Raw genomic sequence first — 21,082 nt, 5'->3', positions numbered from 1 at the left:
TCGAATTTTTACTTGTTTACGGCTTTCTAGCATTAGTAGAAACATAAAGAGAACTTCCGTTCAGCACCTCAGCTGTAAATATCGTCTAAATCCTTTCTGATGATTGCGTATCACAGTTTACCTCAACATGTTGCGAAGTACCAATTACAGATTATTCGCTTCAGTCGTAATTTTTATATGAATTTTCCTATTATTTTACCACCCACTACAGATTTAATTAGATGGAAGGTTTGACGTAAGTCTAAAGCCATTGTAAATAAACAGTTGTCACACTCTGCTTGTACTTAAAACAGGCAAATTTTTGTGACGACGGTGTACTGAATACGGCTCCAATCTGCCGCAAATATCTCAGCAATGACAGCAGGTATCACGGGTAGTTCGTTGTTGTTTAGGCTGCATTGTAGAAGTATAGTGAAGTCTATGTACTATCATATACAGCGAACACCTTTGTTGCAACTGGTTGTGTGCTTATTCTTCACATCGGAGCAACTTGCTGTCGATATGAATCTTCTACCATAAAATTAGAATTTTGCGAAACAAATTTTTAGTGTGAAACGTCCCCTTAGAAAAATTTATATATGACTGTGCTTATACTGACACACAATATTTTTTAGCACAACGCAATCTGACTTTCAAAAATCCCTACAAAAGAATGGCCCTGACTAACATTAACCTATACCTTTCACAAATCACTTACCTCACAAAAATCTTCGTTACTCGAACTACTGCAATACGGCGAGCGCCACTACTGCCAGCTAAATAAAAGATTCAAACTACTGAAAGCACTAACTACTGATAGGCATTGTTAGCAAATGAAAGATTTTGACAGAGAACAAACAATGTATTTACCTTAATAGTGTTGAAAAATCATAATATACATAGTAGTTCATAATATCCAGCATTACAAATTTCAAAACTTCGCCATCTCTCTCCCCACATCCACCACTGCTGGCGGCTCACCTCCAACTGCGCAACGCTACGCGCTGTTCACATCCAGCTGCCCAACACTACAATGGCAGACAACAATGCTAACTAGCCACAGACTGCACACAGCACAGCCAGTGATTTTCATACAGAGCGCTACGTAATGTTGCCAATAAGAAAATATAAACAGCCTACTTACAAGTGCAATACGTAATATAACTAGCGATGAATCTAACAACATAGCTTCATATTCAAAATGAATTCACTTTGAAGTTCCCACTTGAAACTATACGGTCAGCTGACTCACTGCTCACAGAAAACGGTCGAAAAAATGTTTGCTTTTTTTGTGTCCGCATCTTAGTGTCATTGTCTTAGCAAATATTTCTGATAAATTTTACCTGAGATGCAAACCTAGACAGCAAACGTTTTACGGCCGTTTTCTATGAGCAGCTAGTCATCTGCCATATTGTCTGAAGCATGAACCACAGCAACAGCACAAAAGACGAAGTCTACAAGCCACCACGAGAGAAGAGTCTCCTTTCTAACAACGGTGGTCGGCTGATGTGGCATAAACTCTTTAAGGAATAATGTACGACAGTCCGATTGCAATTCCAACTCCGTTCGTCAATGTATGGATGGGGGAAAAGGTGGAGAGGATCCTTGTTGTGTACCACGGGTAGATGCCGGACGTCTTGAACACGATTTTGAGAGTGTACGTGAAACCGACGACGTCGGAGCGGTAAGCGTGGATAAGCGGTGCCCCGTTGATCGTTGCATTCCATAGCGGGATGTCCAACTCCTGCCCGTAGCTGACAATGCCACTGAAGGAGCCGGACGCTTTCAAGTACGTCCGCACCTTGGACGCAGTGCTGTCGAGAGCCGTCTCGTACAGGAAAAGGTCAATCGCTTCCTCGTACGTTACATTGGCCGTTGTGCCTGTAAAGAGAAACAACAAAGAAATCTGAGAGCCACAGGTACTTTGTATCTGGATCAGTTCTAAGCGATTTCATTTACACTTCTGGCCGTTGTAGCTGCTGCACCACGAAGATGGCTTGCTGCAGACGCGAAATTTAACCGACATGAAGAAGATGCTGTGATATGCAAATGATTAGCTTTTCAGAGCATTCACACAAGGTTGGCGCCGGTGGCGACACCTACAACGTCCTGACATGAGGAAAGTTTCCGATCGATTTCTCATTCACAAACTGCAGTTGACCGGCGTTGCCTGGTGAAACGTTGTTGTGATCCATCGTGTAAGGAGGAGAAATGCGTACCATCACGTTTCCGACTTTGGTAAAGGTCGGATTGTAGCCTATCGCGATTGTGGTTTATCGTATCGCGATATTGCTGCTCGCGTTGGTCGAGATCCAATGACTGTTAGCATAATATGGAATCGGTGGGTGCAGGAGGGTAATACGGAACGCCGTGCTGGATCCCAACGGCCTCGTATCACTAGAAGTCGAGATGACAGGCATCTTATACGCATGGCTGTAACGGATCGTGCAGCCACGTCTCGATCCCTGAGTCCACAGATGGGGACGTTTGCAGGACAACAACCATCTGCACGAACAGTTCGACGACGTTTGCAGCAGCATGGACTACCAGCTCAGAGACCATGGCTGCGGTTACCATTGACGCTGCATCACAGACAAGAGCGTCTGCGATGGCGTACACAACGACGAACCTGGGTGCACGAATGGCAAAACGTCATTTTTCGGATGAATCCAGGTTCTGTTTACAGCATCATGATGGTCGCATCCGTGTTTGGCGACATCGCGGTGAACGCACATTCGAACCGTGTATTCATCATCGCCATACTGCCGTATCACCCGACGTGATGGTATTGGGTGCCATTGGTTACACGTCTCGGTCACCTCTTGTTCACATTGACGGCACAGTGGACGTTACATTTAAGATGTGTTACGACCCGTGGCTCTACCCTTGATTGGATCCCTGCGAAACCCTATATTTCAGCAGGATAATGCACGACCGCATGTTGCAGGTCCTGTACGGGCCTTACTGGATGCAGAAAATGTTCGACTGCTGCCCTGGACAGCACATTTTCCACATCTCCCACCAATTGAAAACGTCTGGTCAATGGTGGCCTAGCAAATGGCTCGTCACACTACGCCAGTCACTACTCGTGATGAACTGTGGTATCGTGTTGATGCTGCATGGGCAGCTGTACCTGTACACGCTATCCAAACTCTGTTTGACTCAATGCCCAGGCGTATCAAGGCCATTATTACGGCCAGAGGTGGTTGTTCTGGGTACTGATTTCTCAGGATCTATGCACCCAAATTGCGTGAAAATGTAATCACAAGTCAGTTCTAGTATAATATATTTGTCCAATGAATATCCGTTTATCATCTGCATTTCTTCTTGGTGCAGCAATTTTAATGGCCAGTAGTGTATTTATATATCGTGACAACGTGGGGATAAAATCCCCACATGGAATCAAAAGACAAGAGTGGACGTCTTTATTGATGACGATGATTTTGAATCTAAGGGGTGAAGAACTTGGTCATCAGCGACCTTATAAAATACAAGTCTAGAAATCTGAACGGCATCTATTCTAACAAGATAAATTGCTGCGACGATTCCTCAGTATCACATATTATCAATATTCTTCAGATTGTCTGCCTACGACGTAAATATGTGAGTTCGTCATTGATAAAATCAATTTATCAGTTACCTTGTTATGTACTAAACTCCACCATGCTTTTGGACACATGTTAACGTGGATGGTAATAACTGCGTTATGTTATGCACAGCTGCATTAGTATTAGTATATTTTATCAGAGACAATTTATTTCGGTCTACGATCAGACCATCATCAGTTCCATTGTACCAAAGAAGAACAAAGACACTGAGGTGACTGAGGTGACAAAAGTCATGGGACGACGATATGCCCGTGTACAGATGGGGTCAGTATGGTGTACAGGGGAAAAAGGACTGTGCACTGCCGGAGCTGTCGTTTGTACTGAGATGATAAACGTGAAAAGTTTCTGACGTGATTATGGACGCACGACGGGAATTAACAGACTTTGGATGCGTAATGGTAGTTGTAACAACACGCATGGGACGTTCCATTTCGGAAATCGTTAGGGAATTCAATATTCTAGGATCCACAGTGTCAAGAGTGTGCCGAGACCACGAACAACGCAGTAACCGATTGCTTTCACTTAACGGTCAGCATGCGTGCAGAAACATAATCAGTTCATAAATAGCTGCCTGCCTCTGTTATGTAAATATAAGTGCACTGTTTCTGAGGAGTGAGTTTGTTCGTTTGGCTTAATCTATAAGACAGCTTGCACTACTTGCAGTAAGGTATTCTGCTTTTTCTGGCGTTAAATTTCTTATTTTACATGTTGTAAAGATTTTGCTGCTGAACATGAACAGTGATCAACTAAGAATTTGCATGGAATTTGTAATGGATCTGTTATAATCCGATGTCTTTATTGACTGGACAGCGTAGTTTTCTTTTTGCCTTACAACATGTCCACGGATCTTGAAATTTTTATTTACTTATACTAGAGCAGAGCAACATAACTAGCGTACGAACAATAGAGCAAAGGTGTGTTTTAATAGGGCTAAAGAAGGAATTTTACGCCCATCCCAACATAAGTGAGAGTTGCTGAGTGTATATTTTAGAGTAAGAGACTCACAGAGATTATCGTAAATGCCTCTCCGCCGAATATGATGAAACTAAATGTATGAATAAGAAGAGCTACGTTGCCAGCTACAATAAAAATAAATAAAAATTATGGGAAAGAGATCATGCAAATTTGAAATTTTGAAGGTAACACGTAAACAGCGAGTGTTGTTTCTCGGTCCAATAAATCGGCGAGTAAAGGCAAAGCCGTCGTGAACTCGAAGTCTTGTTTGCATACCATAGTGCTTTACTAGGCAAGGTGGAAAGCCCTTGCCTTCCTCAGACTTTATATCTGGCATACTCAGCAAGTTATACGAAAAACTACCGTTTAATGTGGACTATCAGAGATGGTATAACTCACAATTGCCAGAAAAATGTTTGTTTCACAAAACTGTGAAACAACACCCAGTCCGCAACTGGAATATTTCAACTCATACAAGTACTTGAGTGTAACAGCCTGTAAGAACATGAAATGGAATGATAACATGGCATCGGTTGTAAGCAAAACGTGTGGCAGACTTCGGTTCATTAGCAGAAAACTAGAGAAGTACCATCACTCCACGAAGGAGATTGTTTACGGAATACTTGTGAGTCATTGTACAGTAATACTCAAGTGTGTGAGATACGTGCCAGATACAACAAACGGGGGATACTGAACGTATCAAAGAACAGCAACACGAATGGGCATAGGTTTTATAAATCAAAAGAGTATCGTATAAGTGCTGAAAGACCTGAACTGCAAAAGGATCCGAACTAGCTGCAAACTGCCCCATGAAAGCCTACCTGCAAACCTTCATGAACCAGCTTTAAAAAATGGTTCAAATGGCTCTGAGCACTATGGGACTCAACTGCTGTGGTCATAAGTCTCCTAGAACTTAGAACTACTTAAACCTAACTAACCTAAGGACATCACACACATCCATGCCCGAGGCAGGATTCGAACCTGCGACCGTAGCGGTCGTGCGGTTCCAGACTGTAGTGCCTTTAACCGCTCGGCCACTCCGGCCGGCGATCCAGCTTTAAAGGACGAATCTAGGAACGTACTACGTTTCGCTCCATTGGGAATTGCAAAGACAAGATTTAACTAATTACAGTGCATACAGAGGCGTTCAAGCGATCACTCTCAACACTCTCGATAAGTGAGAGACAAAAATCGTAAGACTTACCAGGTATCAAACCCAAACGTTTGGACGTATAGTCTGGCCCTTAATCACCGCGTTCATTACGACTGAATACTTTCAGGTACTTTGAAATCAGTAGCTGTTTCAACAGTATCTACCTGGGCTGCAGACGTTGACTTGCGACGGAATGACGATGGACGTCAGATTGAATCCAGAATTCTTGAAGTACCATGTCTCGTTGTGAGGTCCTGACTTGGAGCCGTAGAGTAGGTCGGGGTCCTTGGGGTCACGCACAACCTCTTCGTACCGCGGATACTGCGCCACTGCAACAGCAAGAGCGCATTTGAATCTCAATTACCCTAAAAGTCAAAGTTTCAAGTAGAAACAAGATTTCAGGAATTCCACACCTTATGAAAACTGAGTATGACTTCTGCGCTATACCATATCAGTCCCAAGAACCCCTGACAATCTCAAACACTTATCAGTATCCACCCTCTTGCTCTTGGGGGTGGAAAACTGCCCCTAAAGGCGGAAAAATCGGCAATGATCAACGGCACTAAGATGCAGAAGGCAATGGAAACTATTGCATTAAAGACATGTACTGTGTATCCACAGGACACGTCGCCTGTAACGAAAAAGTGCCATGATGATCTCTCCATCGGCAAAAGATTCTGGAATGTCCCCTATTCGGATCTCCGGGAGGGGACTGACAGTGCGGAGGTGGCCATGAGTAAAAGATTGAATAAGCAATTAAGGGATAATGTTCTACAAGTCGGGGTGTGGAATGTCAGAAGTTTTGAAGTTATATGGAAACTAGAAAATCTGAAAAGGTAAATGCTGTGACTCAATCTACATTTAGTAGAGGACAATGATGTGAATTGGAAAGAAGACAAGATTTCTGATCGGATGAGTGTAGGGTAATATCAACAGCAGCAGAAAATAGTGTAACGGGAGCAGAATTCTTTATGAATAGTAAGGTAGGGCAGAGAGTGGTTTCTGTGAACAGTACAGTGATAGGCTTGTTCTCACCAGTATCGACAGCAAACCAACGCCGACAACAATAGTTTAGTTATACATGCCGACTCGCAAACCGAAAATGAAGAGATAAAGTATTCAGCATGCTGCATGGGCAATTCAGTAACTAAAGGGAGATGAAAATCTAATAGTCGTGGCTGACTGAAGTGCAGTTGAAGGGTGAGGAGTAGAAGAAACGGTTACAGGAGAATATGAGCTTGAGACAAAGAATGAGACAGGAGAAAGGCAAATGGAGACCTGCAATAAATTTCAGCTAGTAAGGGAGAATACTCGGTTCAAGAATCACAAGGGGACGAGGTACACTTGGAAAAGGCCGTGTGGTACGGGAATATTTCAGTTAGATTACATCATGGTTAGGCAGAGATTCCAAAATCAGATATTTTATTTCGTGGCGTACCCAGAAGCAGATATACACTCCTGGAAATTGAAATAAGAACACCGTGAATTCATTGTCCCAGGAAGGGGAAACTTTATTGACACATTCCTGGGGTCAGATACATCACATGATCACACTGACAGAACCACAGGCTCATAGACACAGGCAACAGAGCATGCACAATGTCGGCACTAGTACAGTGTATATCCACCTTTCGCAGCAATGCAGGCTGCTATTCTCCCATGGAGACGATCGTAGAGATGCTGGATGTAGTCCTGTGGAACGGCTTGTCATGCCATTTCCACCTGGCGCCTCAGTTGGACCAGCACTCGTGCTGGACGTGCAGACCGCGTGAGACGACGCTTCATCCAGTCCCAAACATGCTCAATGGGGGACAGATCCCTAGATCTTGCTGGCCAGGGTAGTTGACTTACACCTTCTAGAGCACGTTGGGTGGCATGGGATACATGCGGACGTGCATTGTCCTGTTGGAACAGCAAGTTCCCTTGCCGGTCTAGGAATGGTAGAACGATGGGTTCGATGACGGTTTGGATGTACCGTGCACTATTCAGTGTCCCCTCGACGATCACCAGTGGTGTACGGCCAGTGTAGGAGATCGCTCCCCACACCATGATGCCGGGTGTTGGCCCTGTGTGCCTCGGTCGTATGCAGTCCTGATTGTGGCGCTCACCTGCACGGCGCCACACACGCATACGACCATCATTGGCACCAAGGCAGAAGCGACTCTCATCGCTGAAGACGACACGTCTCCATTCGTCCCTCCATTCACGCCTGTCGCGACACCACTGGAGGCGGGCTGCACGATGTTGGGGCGTGAGCGGAAGACGGCCTAACGGTGTGCGGGACCGTAGCCCAGCTTCATGGAGACGGTTGCGAATGGTCCTCGCCGATACCCCAGGAGCAACAGTGTCCCTAATTTGCTGGGAAGTGGCGGTGCGGTCCCCTACGGCACTGCGTAGGATCCTACGGTCTTGGCGTGCATCCGTGCGTCGCTGCGGTCCGGTCCCAGGTCGACGGGCACGTGCACCTTCCGCCGACCACTGGCGACAACATCGATGTACTGTGGAGACCTCACGCCCCACGTGTTGAGCAATTCGGCGGTACGTCCACCCGGCCTCCCGCATGCCCACTATACGCCCTCGCTCAAAGTCCGTCAACTGCACATACGGTTCACGTCCACGCTGTCGCGGCGTGCTACCAGTGTTAAAGACTGCGATGGAGCTCCGTATGCCACGGCAAACTGGCTGACACTGACGGCGGCGGTACACAAATGCTGCGCAGCTAGCGCCATTCGACGGCCAACACCGCGGTTCCTGGTGTGTCCGCTGTGCCGTGCGTGTGATCATTGCTTGTACAGCCCTCTCGCAGTGTCCGGAGCAAGTATGGTGGGTCTGACACACCGGTGTCAATGTGTTCTTTTTTCCATTTCCAGGAGTGTAGACTCAGATCACGATTTGGTAGTGATGAAGTGCAGCCTGAATTTCAGGAAACTAGTCAGGAAGAATCAATGCCAAAGAAATGGAATATGGAAGTACTAAAGAATGAGGAGATTCGCCTGAAGTTCTCTGAGGCTATAGATACTGCGTTAAGAATTAGCTCAGTTGACGAGGAATGGACATCTCTGAAAACGGAAATCACAGAAGTTGGAGAGAAAAACATAGGTACGTAGAAGGTAGCCGCGAAGAAATCATGGGTTACACAAGAAATCCTTCAGTTGATCGATGGAAGAAGGAAGCAAAAAAAATGTTCATGGAAATTCAGAAATATAAAAATGCAAGTCACTTAGAAATGAAATAAACAGGAAGGGCAGGGAAACTAAGGTGAAATGAGTGCTGGAAAAATGTGAATAAATCAAAAATCAAATGATTATCGGAAGTACTGACTTAGCATAAAGAAAAGTCAAAACACCCTTCAGTGAAATGAAAATCAAAGATGGTAACATTTATAGCGCACTGAGAATTCCACTGTCAAATAAGAGGTGTATGTATGTGTGATGTGTGTGTGTGTGTGTGTGTGTGTGTGTGAGAGAGAGAGAGAGAGTGTGAGAGAGAGAGGGGGGGAGGCAGAGAGAGAGAGAGAGGGAGAAAGAGAGAGCAGATAGGTCCAAGGAGTACGCAGAAGACCCCTATGAGGCGGAAGACTTGTCTGACGACGTGATAGGAGAAGAAACAGGAGTCGACGTAGAAGAGATACGGGATCCAGCATTAGAATCAGAATTTAAAAGAGCTTTGGAGGACTTACGATCGACTAAGATAGAAGGAATTGATAACATTCCATCATAATTTCTAAAACCATTGGGGAGGTGGTAACACAACGCTCATTCACGTTGATTTGTAGAATAAGGTTTTCAGAAATTACTGCAACCAGTCGCCTTTTATGTACATCTACATAAAAGGCGACTGGTTGCAGTAATTTCTGAAAACCTTTTCACACCACAGTCGCAGTGTTCCACATCCACAATGGATAAAAGTCTGATTTGTAGAATGTTTGAGACTGGTGATATATATCACCAAATACCATCGAAACAATTCCGAGGATTGCAAGAACAGAGAAGTGGGTGAGTTATTGCACAGTCAGCTTCACAGCTCTTGCATCCAAGTTGCTGACAAGAATAATGTAAAGAAAAATGGAAAAGAAAAATGGGGATGTGTTCGATGACGATCAGGTTTGCCATTAGGAAAGGTCAAAGCACCAGAGAGGCAACTCTGACGTCGCGGTTGATACTGGAAGCAAGACTAAAGAAAAATCAATACACGTTCAGAGGATTTGTCGACCTGGAAAAGGCGTTCGACAGTGTAAAATGGAGCAAGATGTTCGAATTTCTCAGAAAAATAGGGGTAAGCTACCGGTAATACACAATACGTCCAAGAGCCAAGTGGGAAAAATAAGCATCGGAGACGAAGAACGAAGTGTTGTGTTTAACAGGAGAGTAAGACAGGGTTGCAATATTTCGCCCCTACTGTTTAATCTGTACATCGAAGCAGCTTTTACGGAAATAAAAGAAGGGGCTAGCACAGAAAAATTTAAGTGCTCGTTTTTCCCGCGCGCCATTCGAGAGTCGAACGGTAGAGAGACAGCTTGAAGGTGGTTCATTGAACCCTTTGCCAGGCCTTTTATTGTGAATAACAGAGTAATCACGTAGACATAGATGTAGGAATGGAATTAAAATTCAAGGCGAAAGAATATGAGCGATAAGATACGCTGATAACATTGCTATTCTAAGTGAAAGTGAAGAAGAATTACGGTGTTCCCTGAATGGAACGAAGAATCTAATGAGTACAGAATATGGAGTAATAGTAAATCGAAGAAAGACGAAAGTAATGAGAAGTAACAGAAATGAGAACAGCTAGAAGCTTGACATTAGGACTGATGATCACGAAGTAGATGAAGTTAAGGGATTCTGCTACCTAATCAGCAAAATAATCCATGACGGTCGGAGCACGGAGGACATCAAAAGCAGAGTAGCACTGGCGAAAAGGGCATTCCCGACCAAGAGATACCAGTATCAAACATAGGCCTTAATTTGATGAAGAAATTTCTGAGAATGTACATTCGGCGCACATCATTGTATAATAGTGAAACATGGACTGTGGGAAAACCATAAAAGAAGTGAATTCGAGCATTTGAGATGTAGTGGTACAGAAGAATGTTGAAAACTAGGTAGACTGATAAGGTAAGGAATAAGAAGTTTCTCCGTGGTATCGCTGAGGAGAGGAATGTACGGAAAAAACTGACCAAAAGAAGGGACGGAATGGTAGGACATCTTAAGACATCAAGGGATAACTTCCATGGTACTACAGGTAGCTGTAGAGGACAAAAACTGTAGAGGAATAGAGAGATTTAAATACAGCCAGGAAATAACTGAGGTCTTAGGTTGGAAGTGCTACTCTGAGATGAAGAGGATGGCACCGGAGAGGAATTCATGGTGGGCTGCATCAAACCAACCAGAAGAAAACTGTTTGTTGTTGTTGTGGTCTTCAGTCCAGAGACTGGTTTGATGCAGCTCTCCATGTTACTCTATCCTGTGCAAGCTTCTTCATCTCCCAGTACGTACTGCAACCTACATCCTTCTGAATCTGCTTAGTGTATTCATCTCTTGGTCTCACTCTACGATTTCTATCCTCCACGCTGCCCTCCAATACTAAATTGGTTTCCCCTTGATGCCTCAGAACATGTCCTACCAATCGATCCCTTCTTCTAGTCAAGTTGTGCCACAAATTTCTCTTCTCCGCAGTTCTATTCAATACCTCCTCATTAGTTATGTGATCTACCCATCTAATCTTCAGCATACTTGCCCTTTGAGAGTAGTTTCTCAATTTGGTCCTACGAACGCAGACGTGTGAATAAAATAACGAAGATGTTAAGACGCCAGAGAATAACTTCAGTCCTAGAGGGAGCTGTAGAGAGTTAAAAACTGTAGAGGAACACAGAGATTGGAATATATCGAGCAGACAGTTGCGGACGCAGTGTGTAAGTGTTACTCTGAGATGAAGAGGCTGGCACGACAGGAATTCGTGGTTCAACAATCCACAGCAGGGGATGCAACGTCGAGCAGTAGGTAAAGCCTTTCTCTTAATATTGCGATAGCGTCTAGGTCAAACACCATATTCCTTCCTCTCGGATACAGTGTTGAGCCAAACATTATGACCATCATCCACCGCAAGTCTTAATGTCAACTGATGCCACTATGACCACTTAAGGCGATAAGTGTGTAAGCGAGGCAGAGAAGAATGGGGAATCATTCTAGGGACTATACGAGCTGACAATGGGGAAACCACTGTCAAACGACACTGACAAAGCGCCGATCGCTGTGGCCCACTACCTGGAACGGAGAAGTTTGGCTCTTCGCGTGCTGCTGTAGTGAATATCAATGGAAAGCGTATAAAGGACGATAAATCCGCGGCTGGGAGGCGAGGTCTTGGACCTCCACGGCGTGTCAGAGTACATGGACTTCGGAGGCTTGCCCTCTCTCCCAATGGAAGATAGGCTGCGATCTGTGACAGAACTCACGGCAATGTGCGATACTAGCGCAGGCACTAGTTGGTTGGGTTGGGTTGTTTGGCGGAAGAGACCAAACAGCGAGGTCATCGGTCTCATCGGATTAGGGAAGGAAGTCGGCCGTGCCCGTTAAAAGGAACCATCCCGGCATTTGGCTGGAGTGATTTAGGGAAATCACGGAAAACCTAAATCAGGATGGCCGGACGCGGGATTGCACCGTCGTCCTCCCGAATGCGAGTCCAGTGTTAGTGCTAACCACTGCGCCACCTGGCTCGGTGCAGGCACTAGTGTTTCGGAGCGCAACGTTAAGCACGCATCCTACACAGACAACCAATGGAAATCATTTACCTCCAATATGATGGACGAGACAAACTCTGAGCAAAGTATAAATTGATTGTAAATGACGCTCTAGAGGAGTACGTGCCGACTAAGTACACTCCTGGAAATGGAAAAAAGAACACATTGACACCGGTGTGTCAGACCCACCATACTTGCTCCGGACACTGCGAGAGGGCTGTACAAGCAATGATCACACGCACGGCACAGCGGACACACCAGGAACCGCGGTGTTGGCCGTCGAATGGCGCTAGCTGCGCAGCATTTGTGCACCGCCGCCGTCAGTGTCAGCCAGTTTGCCGTGGCATACGGAGCTCCATCGCAGTCTTTAACACTGGTAGCATGCCGCGACAGCGTGGACGTGAACCGTATGTGCAGTTGACGGACTTTGAGCGAGGGCGTATAGTGGGCATGCGGGAGGCCGGGTGGACGTACCGCCGAATTGTTCAACACGTGGGGCGTGAGGCCTCCACAGTACATCGATGTTGTCGCCAGTGGTCGGCGGAAGGTGCACGTGCCCGTCGACCTGGGACCGGACTGCAGCGACGCACGGATGCACGCCAAGACCGTAGGATCCTACGCAGTGCCGTAGGGGACCGCACCGCCACTTCCCAGCAAATTAGGGACACTGTTGCTCCTGGGGTATCGGCGAGGACCATTCGCAACCGTCTCCATGAAGCTGGGCTACGGTCCCGCACACCGTTAGGCCGTCTTCCGCTCACGCCCCAACATCGTGCAGCCCGCCTCCAGTGGTGTCGCGACAGGCGTGAATGGAGGGACGAATGGAGACGTGTCGTCTTCAGCGATGAGAGTCGCTTCTGCCTTGGTGCCAATGATGGTCGTATGCGTGTTTGGCGCCGTGCAGGTGAGCGCCACAATCAGGACTGCATACGACCGAGGCACACAGGGCCAACACCCGGCATCATGGTGTGGGGAGCGATCTCCTACACTGGCCGTACACCACTGGTGTTCGTCGAGGGGACACTGAATAGTGCACGGTACATCCAAACCGTCATCGAACCCATCGTTCTACCATTCCTAGACCGGCAAGGGAACTTGCTGTTGCAACAGGACAATGCACGTCCGCATGTATCCCGTGCCACCCAACGTGCTCTAGAAGGTGTAAGTCAACTACCCTGGCCAGCAAGATCTCCGGATCTGTCCCCCATTGAGCATGTTTGGGACTGGATGAAGCGTCGTCTCACGCGGTCTGCACGTCCAGCACGAACGCTGGTCCAACTGAGGCGCCAGGTGGAAATGGCATGGCAAGCCGTTCCACAGGACTACATCCAGCATCTCTACGATCTTCTCCATGGGAGAATAGCAGCCTGCATTGCTGCGAAAGGTGGATATACACTGTACTAGTGCCGACATTGTGCATGCTCTGTTGCCTGTGTCTATGTGCCTGTGGTTCTGTCAGTGTGATCATGTGATGTATCTGACCCCAGGAATGTGTCAATAAAGTTTCCCCTTCCTGGAACAATGAATTCACGGTGTTCTTATTTCAATTTCCAGGAGTGTATATTAAGAACGGAAAACACACCATGGTTTAATAACAAATTTCGGAATTGTTAACGAAAGACCAGGAACACGACAAAACTTCTTGTCCTACGTAAAACAGCTATGTGGGTTGAAGGCTTCTATTCAACACTCGTCGACCAGTCGGGTGCGGCAACAGAAGGGATCAAGATGAAATTTCACGTACAAAAAAAATCATTTCTCACACGAAGATTATACAGATATACCATCGTTTGACCATCGCACAAAGCTCCATACGCAGGGCCTATAATCAGACATCCCTGGCGTTGAGAAGCAAATGAAGGACTTGCAAACACACAGAAGTCGCCAGGTCCGGATGGAATCCCGACTTGGTTTCACAGACAGCACTCTTCGGCCTCTTACTTAGCTTCTTTTCATCACGAATCTCTAGACCAGTGAAATGTCCGAAGCGACTGGTAAAACGCGTTGATGATTTCCCTTCTTAGGAAGAGCAAAAGAATAGACCCGCAAAATTAACAAACCAGTATCCTTGACGTCATTTTGCTGCAGAGTTTTTGAGCATTTTCTAAGTTCGAATATAATGAATTTCCTTAGGACAGAAAAAGTTCCGACCACAAATTAGCACATATTTAGAAAGCATCGCTCCTTTGATGCTCGGCTCCCGTTTTCTCACACGATATCCTGAGAATCATGGGTCATGGGCAACAGCGAAATTCTGTATTCCTAGATTCCGAAAAGACTCACAGTGACCTACTGCACTGTTACCTCACAACCAAACATTCCAAGGAAGCCGATAAACCGTTCTATTTCTTCGAAAGGAAACTGAAAACCCTTAACTGTGAACCCTTAACCAGCAGCAAACTACAACGATATCAGATAATCAAATAGTAGTGTTATTTATTGATGGAAAATAAAATTACGTTATTGATTACTTATTTTTTCTGAATTAACGTTATTTTTATCTGATTTCAGATACCCAGTGTCAGCGAGGAAGCGTTATTACCTTGCTACCGAAACGCTAACGCAGGGAAGCTGTACACAGATGCCGCGAATCTCGTTTTGCCAGCAGCCCTTGATATGGTTGAAACTATGTTGGGTAAGCAGGAGACAAACAAGCTATAAATCTCTCCACTTTCTGATTACAACTGAACGGAAAATAAACGATATGGCTGATGATATTCGAGAACTACTAGTCGAAAAATTAAACAAGAGCTCACATTTTGCTCTGCAGTTTGAAGAACCTATTGATGTTTCAGACTGTACGTAATTTACGGTATCTGTGCTCTCAGAAGCAGATGAAAGTGTCACAGAAGACGTTTTATTTTGCAAAGCACGTCTTGCGAACACTACGGGCTTTTAGAAAGCACTCGCAGCTAAGAGATTGATTAGAGAAAATGTGTCGCTATTTGTATTGATGGTGCTGGCAATGAAAGTGGTTTCGTTACGTGATTAAAATCAGTAAAGCCAGATGTTTCATTGAAGCACTGCTTCCTTCATCGACAAGCTCTGGCGGCCACGGTTTTACGTTCTGACTTAAATGACGTGCTTCGAAAGACGATCAGTGTTGTGCACACTTTTAAAGGTAAAGCCTTGCGAACTTGACTGTTTAAAATCATTTGTTAAGATATGTGTTTGCTCCATCAAAATCTCATTTATCACGCAGCGGTCAAGTGGTTTTCCAAAGGAAAGGTACTGACATGAGTTCTGGAACTAAAAGCTGAACTGTTAATTTTATTGCGAAAATCTAAATCTGGATATACGAATTATTTTTGTTACCCTGTTTGGCTATTAGAATTAGCATTTCGCGCCGATCTTCTTAACGATCTAAATATTTTAGGCAAGAGCTTTCGAGGGAGACAAAGAAATATTATAAAGGACAAAAATTAAGTGAAAGGATTCCTCACGACGTCATCAAAGTTTTTACAATAGATGGGGTTTGAGGTTTTATTTTCGTTCAGAATATTCTCGAAGAAACTGCAATGGACCAGTCGGTGATAAAAAGTTCACACATTCATTGCACTATTTGGAAGATAAGCTATTAAGTTATATTCCAGAACTGAACTCTGAAGCTGACAACGGTCATAAAAGGATACTAAACCCTATTTTTTATATGTTTGTACAGTTGGCTGACCTGAGCACGAGAATAAAAGAAACTTTTATTGATTTTGTTGCTGATGGAATGCTAAAAATGAAATTTAATTTGAAAAAGATTGAACTGTTCTGGAGGAAGAGAAAAGAAGAATATCAACAACTGGAATATCTACAACTAGCAACCGAAAGTATGATAATTATTAGTGCCATCGCCACTTCCTACCAATGTGAATTGGTATTTTCTTCAATGGTCAACGTAAAAACTAAGAAGAGAAACAAGCTTCAATTAGAAAATTCTTTGGTTATTTGTGTCTCAAAATAGAACCACGATTTGAAAAAATCTCATTGAAACTGTTGTACATTTATTGTAACGAAGAATATACAGCCCTTGCTTACTTTTATCTGGCTAAATGGCAGCCGTGCCAGATATAGTGTCACTCTATGAATAAAAGCTGTTAAAAACGGTAAAATCTTAAAAAGTATCACGTATGAATCTAAATAATACATGTGGTGTCACCGCCAGACACCACACTTGCTAGGTGGTGGCTTTTAAATCGGCCGCGGTCCGCTAGTATACGACGGACCCGCGTGTCGCCACTGTCAGTAATTGCAGACCGAGCGTCACCACACGGCAGGTCTAGAGAGACGTACTAGCACTCGCCCCAGTTGTACAGCCGACGTTGCTAGCCATGGTTCACTGACAACTACGCTCTCATTTGCCGAGACGATAGTTAGCATAGCCTTCAGCTACATTTGCTACGACCTAGCAAGGCGCCGTATTCAATTGCTATAATACTTCTGTATCATCAAGAGCAATGTTCTACAAATGTGGATTAAAGTTAAATATTCCAGAAGCTACGTACTTTTCTTTATAGCATTCATTACGTATCCTGTTTCAGACCTCTCGCCAGCCTGCGTGAGCTTATAGCGCGCATTTCGGCCTCCTCTAAAAACAGTGTTGGCAATTCTGCCGACACTTCAATACAAGTGAGAAAATTAGTCATTAATCATCAAATTCAATTGCGCTGATGTAGCGCTGTGCATTTGCGTGTAATCGCTGAATCAAACCGTTATTTTTATTGAAGACGACACACAGCTCAATATTACCCCTCACTTGATCTTTTTAGAGCTCGACGCATCCTTATCTGGAGTTAACAGCGCAGTTCCGTTTCAATATGTCCTTAACACAGTGGATCTTCTTCTGATCTAATTTTTTTTTGACGATGTGATCAGAAGCATTCTTTTGTAAACTACGAAAACTGTGAACAAGTCTTCTAGCTGCAGCTATCCCCTCTCTTGTACTTAGCCTCTCTCTAAACCCAACCAGCGACTCACGTGTCTCCCCTCAACGTTTCTTTCTACTTCAAGGAAGTAGAAAAAGACCGACTTCTTGAAATGACACTGCGGCAGACATTGCGATAAATTTTCATCCGCAATAAGTACATTAGGTGACAGACAAAGTCGTGGCCACGAAATAAGTTTCAGGAAATAATAAGTATTTCCCGAGAACATTCTGTAATGAACAGGGAACAGTGTAGTAAGATCATATTAAGAAGTTAGATAGCCAGCTTACAGCTTAAAGATGACTTCTTAAAACTAGTGTAAAAAATTGCAGAACAACTGGAAATACAGCATTGCTTCTGTAGGACAAAACTGAACACAAGGAAAGACTTTTACTATGGCTTTATGAAAAAAAATGAAGGCTCAATGCTAAGGATAGCTCCGACCACGAGTTTGCACGGGTTTGCAGCGAGCGGTAGAAGGTTTCAGCAAGGAACAAGTTGATAAATTCTTTGACATAATAAGTGCGTTGATGAACAAGTTCGGGTTTACAACCGTTTACGATCCAATATACTATTGCCACAAAAATGACTTTTTTTTACACCTTTCGATGTCATATTCGATATAACCCTCCAAAAATTAAAACGACCAAAACGCAAAGCGAGGAAGGAGGAACTAACTTAATCTCCGTCCGAACCGGTTCCGGACGACCCTAACGGAACCGACCGACCGCCGTGTCATCCTCAGCCTATAGGGGTCATTGGATGTGGATATGGAGGGGTGTGAAGTCAGCACGCCGCTCTCCCAGCTGTTGTCAGTTTTCGTGACCGGGGCCACTACTTATCAATCAAGGACCTCCTCAATTTGCCTCAGAAGGGTTGAGTGCGGCCTACTTGCCAACAGCGCCCAGCAGACCAGATGGGCGCCCACCCAAGTGCTAATTAGCCCCGACGGGCCGGTGTTCCCGCTGCGGCAAGGTTGTTGGCATTTTCAAATCAACGAATGTTTCAAATCAATGAATGTATATTCCTCTGATCTCGAGTTTTCTGATTCTGTTAAGCAACGTATCTTACTGCTTAATGTGAAGGACGGTCCAATACAACTTTCAGAAAATACACTCCTGGAAATGGAAAAAAGAACACATTGACACCGGTGTGTCAGACCCACCATACTTGCTCCGGACACTGCGAGAGGGCTGTACAAGCAATGATCACACGCACGGCACAGCGGACACACCACGAACCGCGGTGTTGGCCGTCGAATGGCGCTAGCTGCGCAGCATTTGTGCACCGCCGCCGTCAGTGTCAGCCAGTTTGCCGTGGCATACGGAGCTCCATCGCAGTCTTTAACACTGGTAGCATGCCGCGACAGCGTGGACGTGAACCGTATGTGCAGTTGACGGACTTTGAGCGAGGGCGTATAGTGGGCATGCGGGAGGCCGGGTGGACGTACCGCCGAATTGCTCAACACATGGGGCGTGAGGTCTCCACAGTACATCGATGTTGTCGCCAGTGGTCGGCGGAAGGTGCACGTGCCCGTCGACCTGGGACCGGACCGCAGCGACGCACGGATGCACGCCAAGACCGTAGGATCCTACGCAGTGCCGTAGGGGACCGCACCGCCACTTCCCAGCAAATTAGGGACACTCTTGCTCCTGGGGTATCGGCGGGGACCATTCGCAACCGTCTCCATGAAGCTGGGCTACGGTCCCGCACACCGTTAGGCCGTCTTCCGCTCACGCCCCAACATCGTGCAGCCCGCCTCCAGTGGTGTCGCGACAGGCGTGAATGGAGGGACGAATGGAGACGTGTCGTCTTCAGCGATGAGAGTCGCTTCTGCCTTGGTGCCAATGATGGTCGTATGCGTGTTTGGCGCCGTGCAGGTGAGCGCCACAATCAGGACTGCATACGACCGAGGCACACAGGGCCAACACCCGGCATCATGGTGTGGGGAGCGATCTCCTACACTGGCCGTACACCACTGGTGATCGTCGAGGGGACACTGAATAGTGCACGGTACATCCAAACCGTCATCGAACCCATCGTTCTACCATTCCTAGACCGGCAAGGGAACTTGCTGTTCCAACAGGACAATGCACGTCCGCATGTATCCCGTGCCACCCAACGTGCTCTAGAAGGTGTAAGTCAACTACCCTGGCCAGCAAGATCTCCGGATCTGTCCCCCATTGAGCATGTTTGGGACTGGATGAAGCGTCGTCTCACGCGGTCTGCACGTCCGGCACGAACGCTGGTCCAACTGAGGCGCCAGGTGGAAATGGCATGGCAAGCCGTTCCACAGGACTACATCCAGCATCTCTACGATCGTCTCCATGGGAGAATAGCAGTCTGCATTGCTGCGAAAGGTGGATATACACTGTACTAGTGCCGACATTGTGCATGCTCTGTTGCCTGTGTCTATGTGCCTGTGATTCTGTCAGTGTGATCATGTGATGTATCTGACCCCAGGAATGTGTCAATAAAGTTTCCCCTTCCTGGGACAATGAATTCACGGTGTTCTTATTTCAATTTCCAGGAGTGAAGTTCCGAAGAACCTTTCGTGTTCAACACTACCGGACCTTCTTCTAACTTGAAAGATCCTCGTAGTTTCATCGCTAGCCGCGTGTCTCTCTTACCGGATCCTGAAACAGCCAACAGCAGGGCGACCACCAAACTCTTCACCATCGCGGCTGGAGGTGGATGCATAACTGCTACCGTTCGGCGGTCTCCTTTATAAGACGCTCCTCTTTCCTATTGCGGTGGGACAGTATTATCTCTAAGATTACCTCTAAGACCTCGCCGAGGAACTGGGTCTTAAATTTTGTGTATCGCGTTCGTCGTACCATCGGATTACAACGTGCAAACAGCATTAGTGTTCCTAAAACTGAAACCGAGTGCTCGCACTACACCGCGAGATACATAACGTAAACATGTTTTCGGACTCGTGGTCGAATTTCGGCGATAAGAACAACGATGCTCCAATGCGCTAGCGAAATACCAGGTACTACCTCTTTCTTCCCGAGAAGACATTCGTCTGACACAGCTCTCGTAATCCCAGGCCGCGTAAATGACGGGAACTAGCCCCAGTCGGTGTGTGATATAAATATAAAGAAGTCTCAGGCATTTTAGGTTGATTTTCTATCCAGTTAGGGCCCGTGTAAGGCGTCATGAATGTTGCTAATGCCAGGGTGTTCCCATATTTGTTTGGCTACTCTAGAAAGGTTTAGTAATTCGCAACACTCTTAACAAAAAGATTTAAATGTAATGTAACAGACATATGTTCTGAAACAGTAAAAGAAAAGGATATCATGAAGCCGAGGACAGCTTTCGCTGGCGTTACACAATTACAAAACGATGAGGGGAACAAGTATTTAACGTCAGAAAAGTAAGAATAAATTGTAGAGAGACTGCTGAACCACGAGAAGCAGAACAAAGTGATAAAAGGGAGGAGAAGGGGGGAGGAGGTCGAGGTGGCACTTGGGTGAATCTTACCACTTGGATGATGCCATTGGCCTTCATCATCATCATCCTCATCATAATATGTATTCATGAATTAGGTTCGATGAACCTGTTCTGGTCCTAGCGTCCTACTCAGGGTCAGCTTGCTAGATCACTTACCCGTTTGAGTATACACTACTGGACATTACAATTGCTACACCAAGAAGAAATGCAGATGATAAACGGATATTCATTGGACAAATATATTATACTAGAACTGACATGTGATTACATTTTCACGCAATTTGGG

General features: G+C 45.6%; 1 protein-coding gene across 1 annotated transcript; it reads right to left on the bottom strand.

Annotated features, from left to right (window-relative positions):
* Positions 1-857: 857 nt before the first annotated feature.
* On the bottom strand, positions 858-20,022 carry LOC126149931 (uncharacterized). The gene is made up of 3 exons (XM_049915841.1): positions 19,971-20,022; positions 5,859-6,023; positions 858-1,860 (listed from the first exon to the last, which is right to left on the bottom strand). Exons 1-3 carry the CDS (start codon positions 20,017-20,019, stop codon positions 1,502-1,504), a joined length of 573 nt encoding a protein of 190 aa, XP_049771798.1. The 5' UTR covers positions 20,020-20,022; the 3' UTR covers positions 858-1,501.
* Positions 20,023-21,082: the final 1,060 nt, after the last annotated feature.

The sequence above is a fragment of the Schistocerca cancellata genome, chromosome 2 (genome assembly GCF_023864275.1).
Source record: "Schistocerca cancellata isolate TAMUIC-IGC-003103 chromosome 2, iqSchCanc2.1, whole genome shotgun sequence".
NCBI classification, from domain to species: Eukaryota; Metazoa; Arthropoda; class Insecta; order Orthoptera; family Acrididae; genus Schistocerca; species Schistocerca cancellata.
This window is presented reverse-complemented; position numbering and strand designations above follow the sequence as displayed.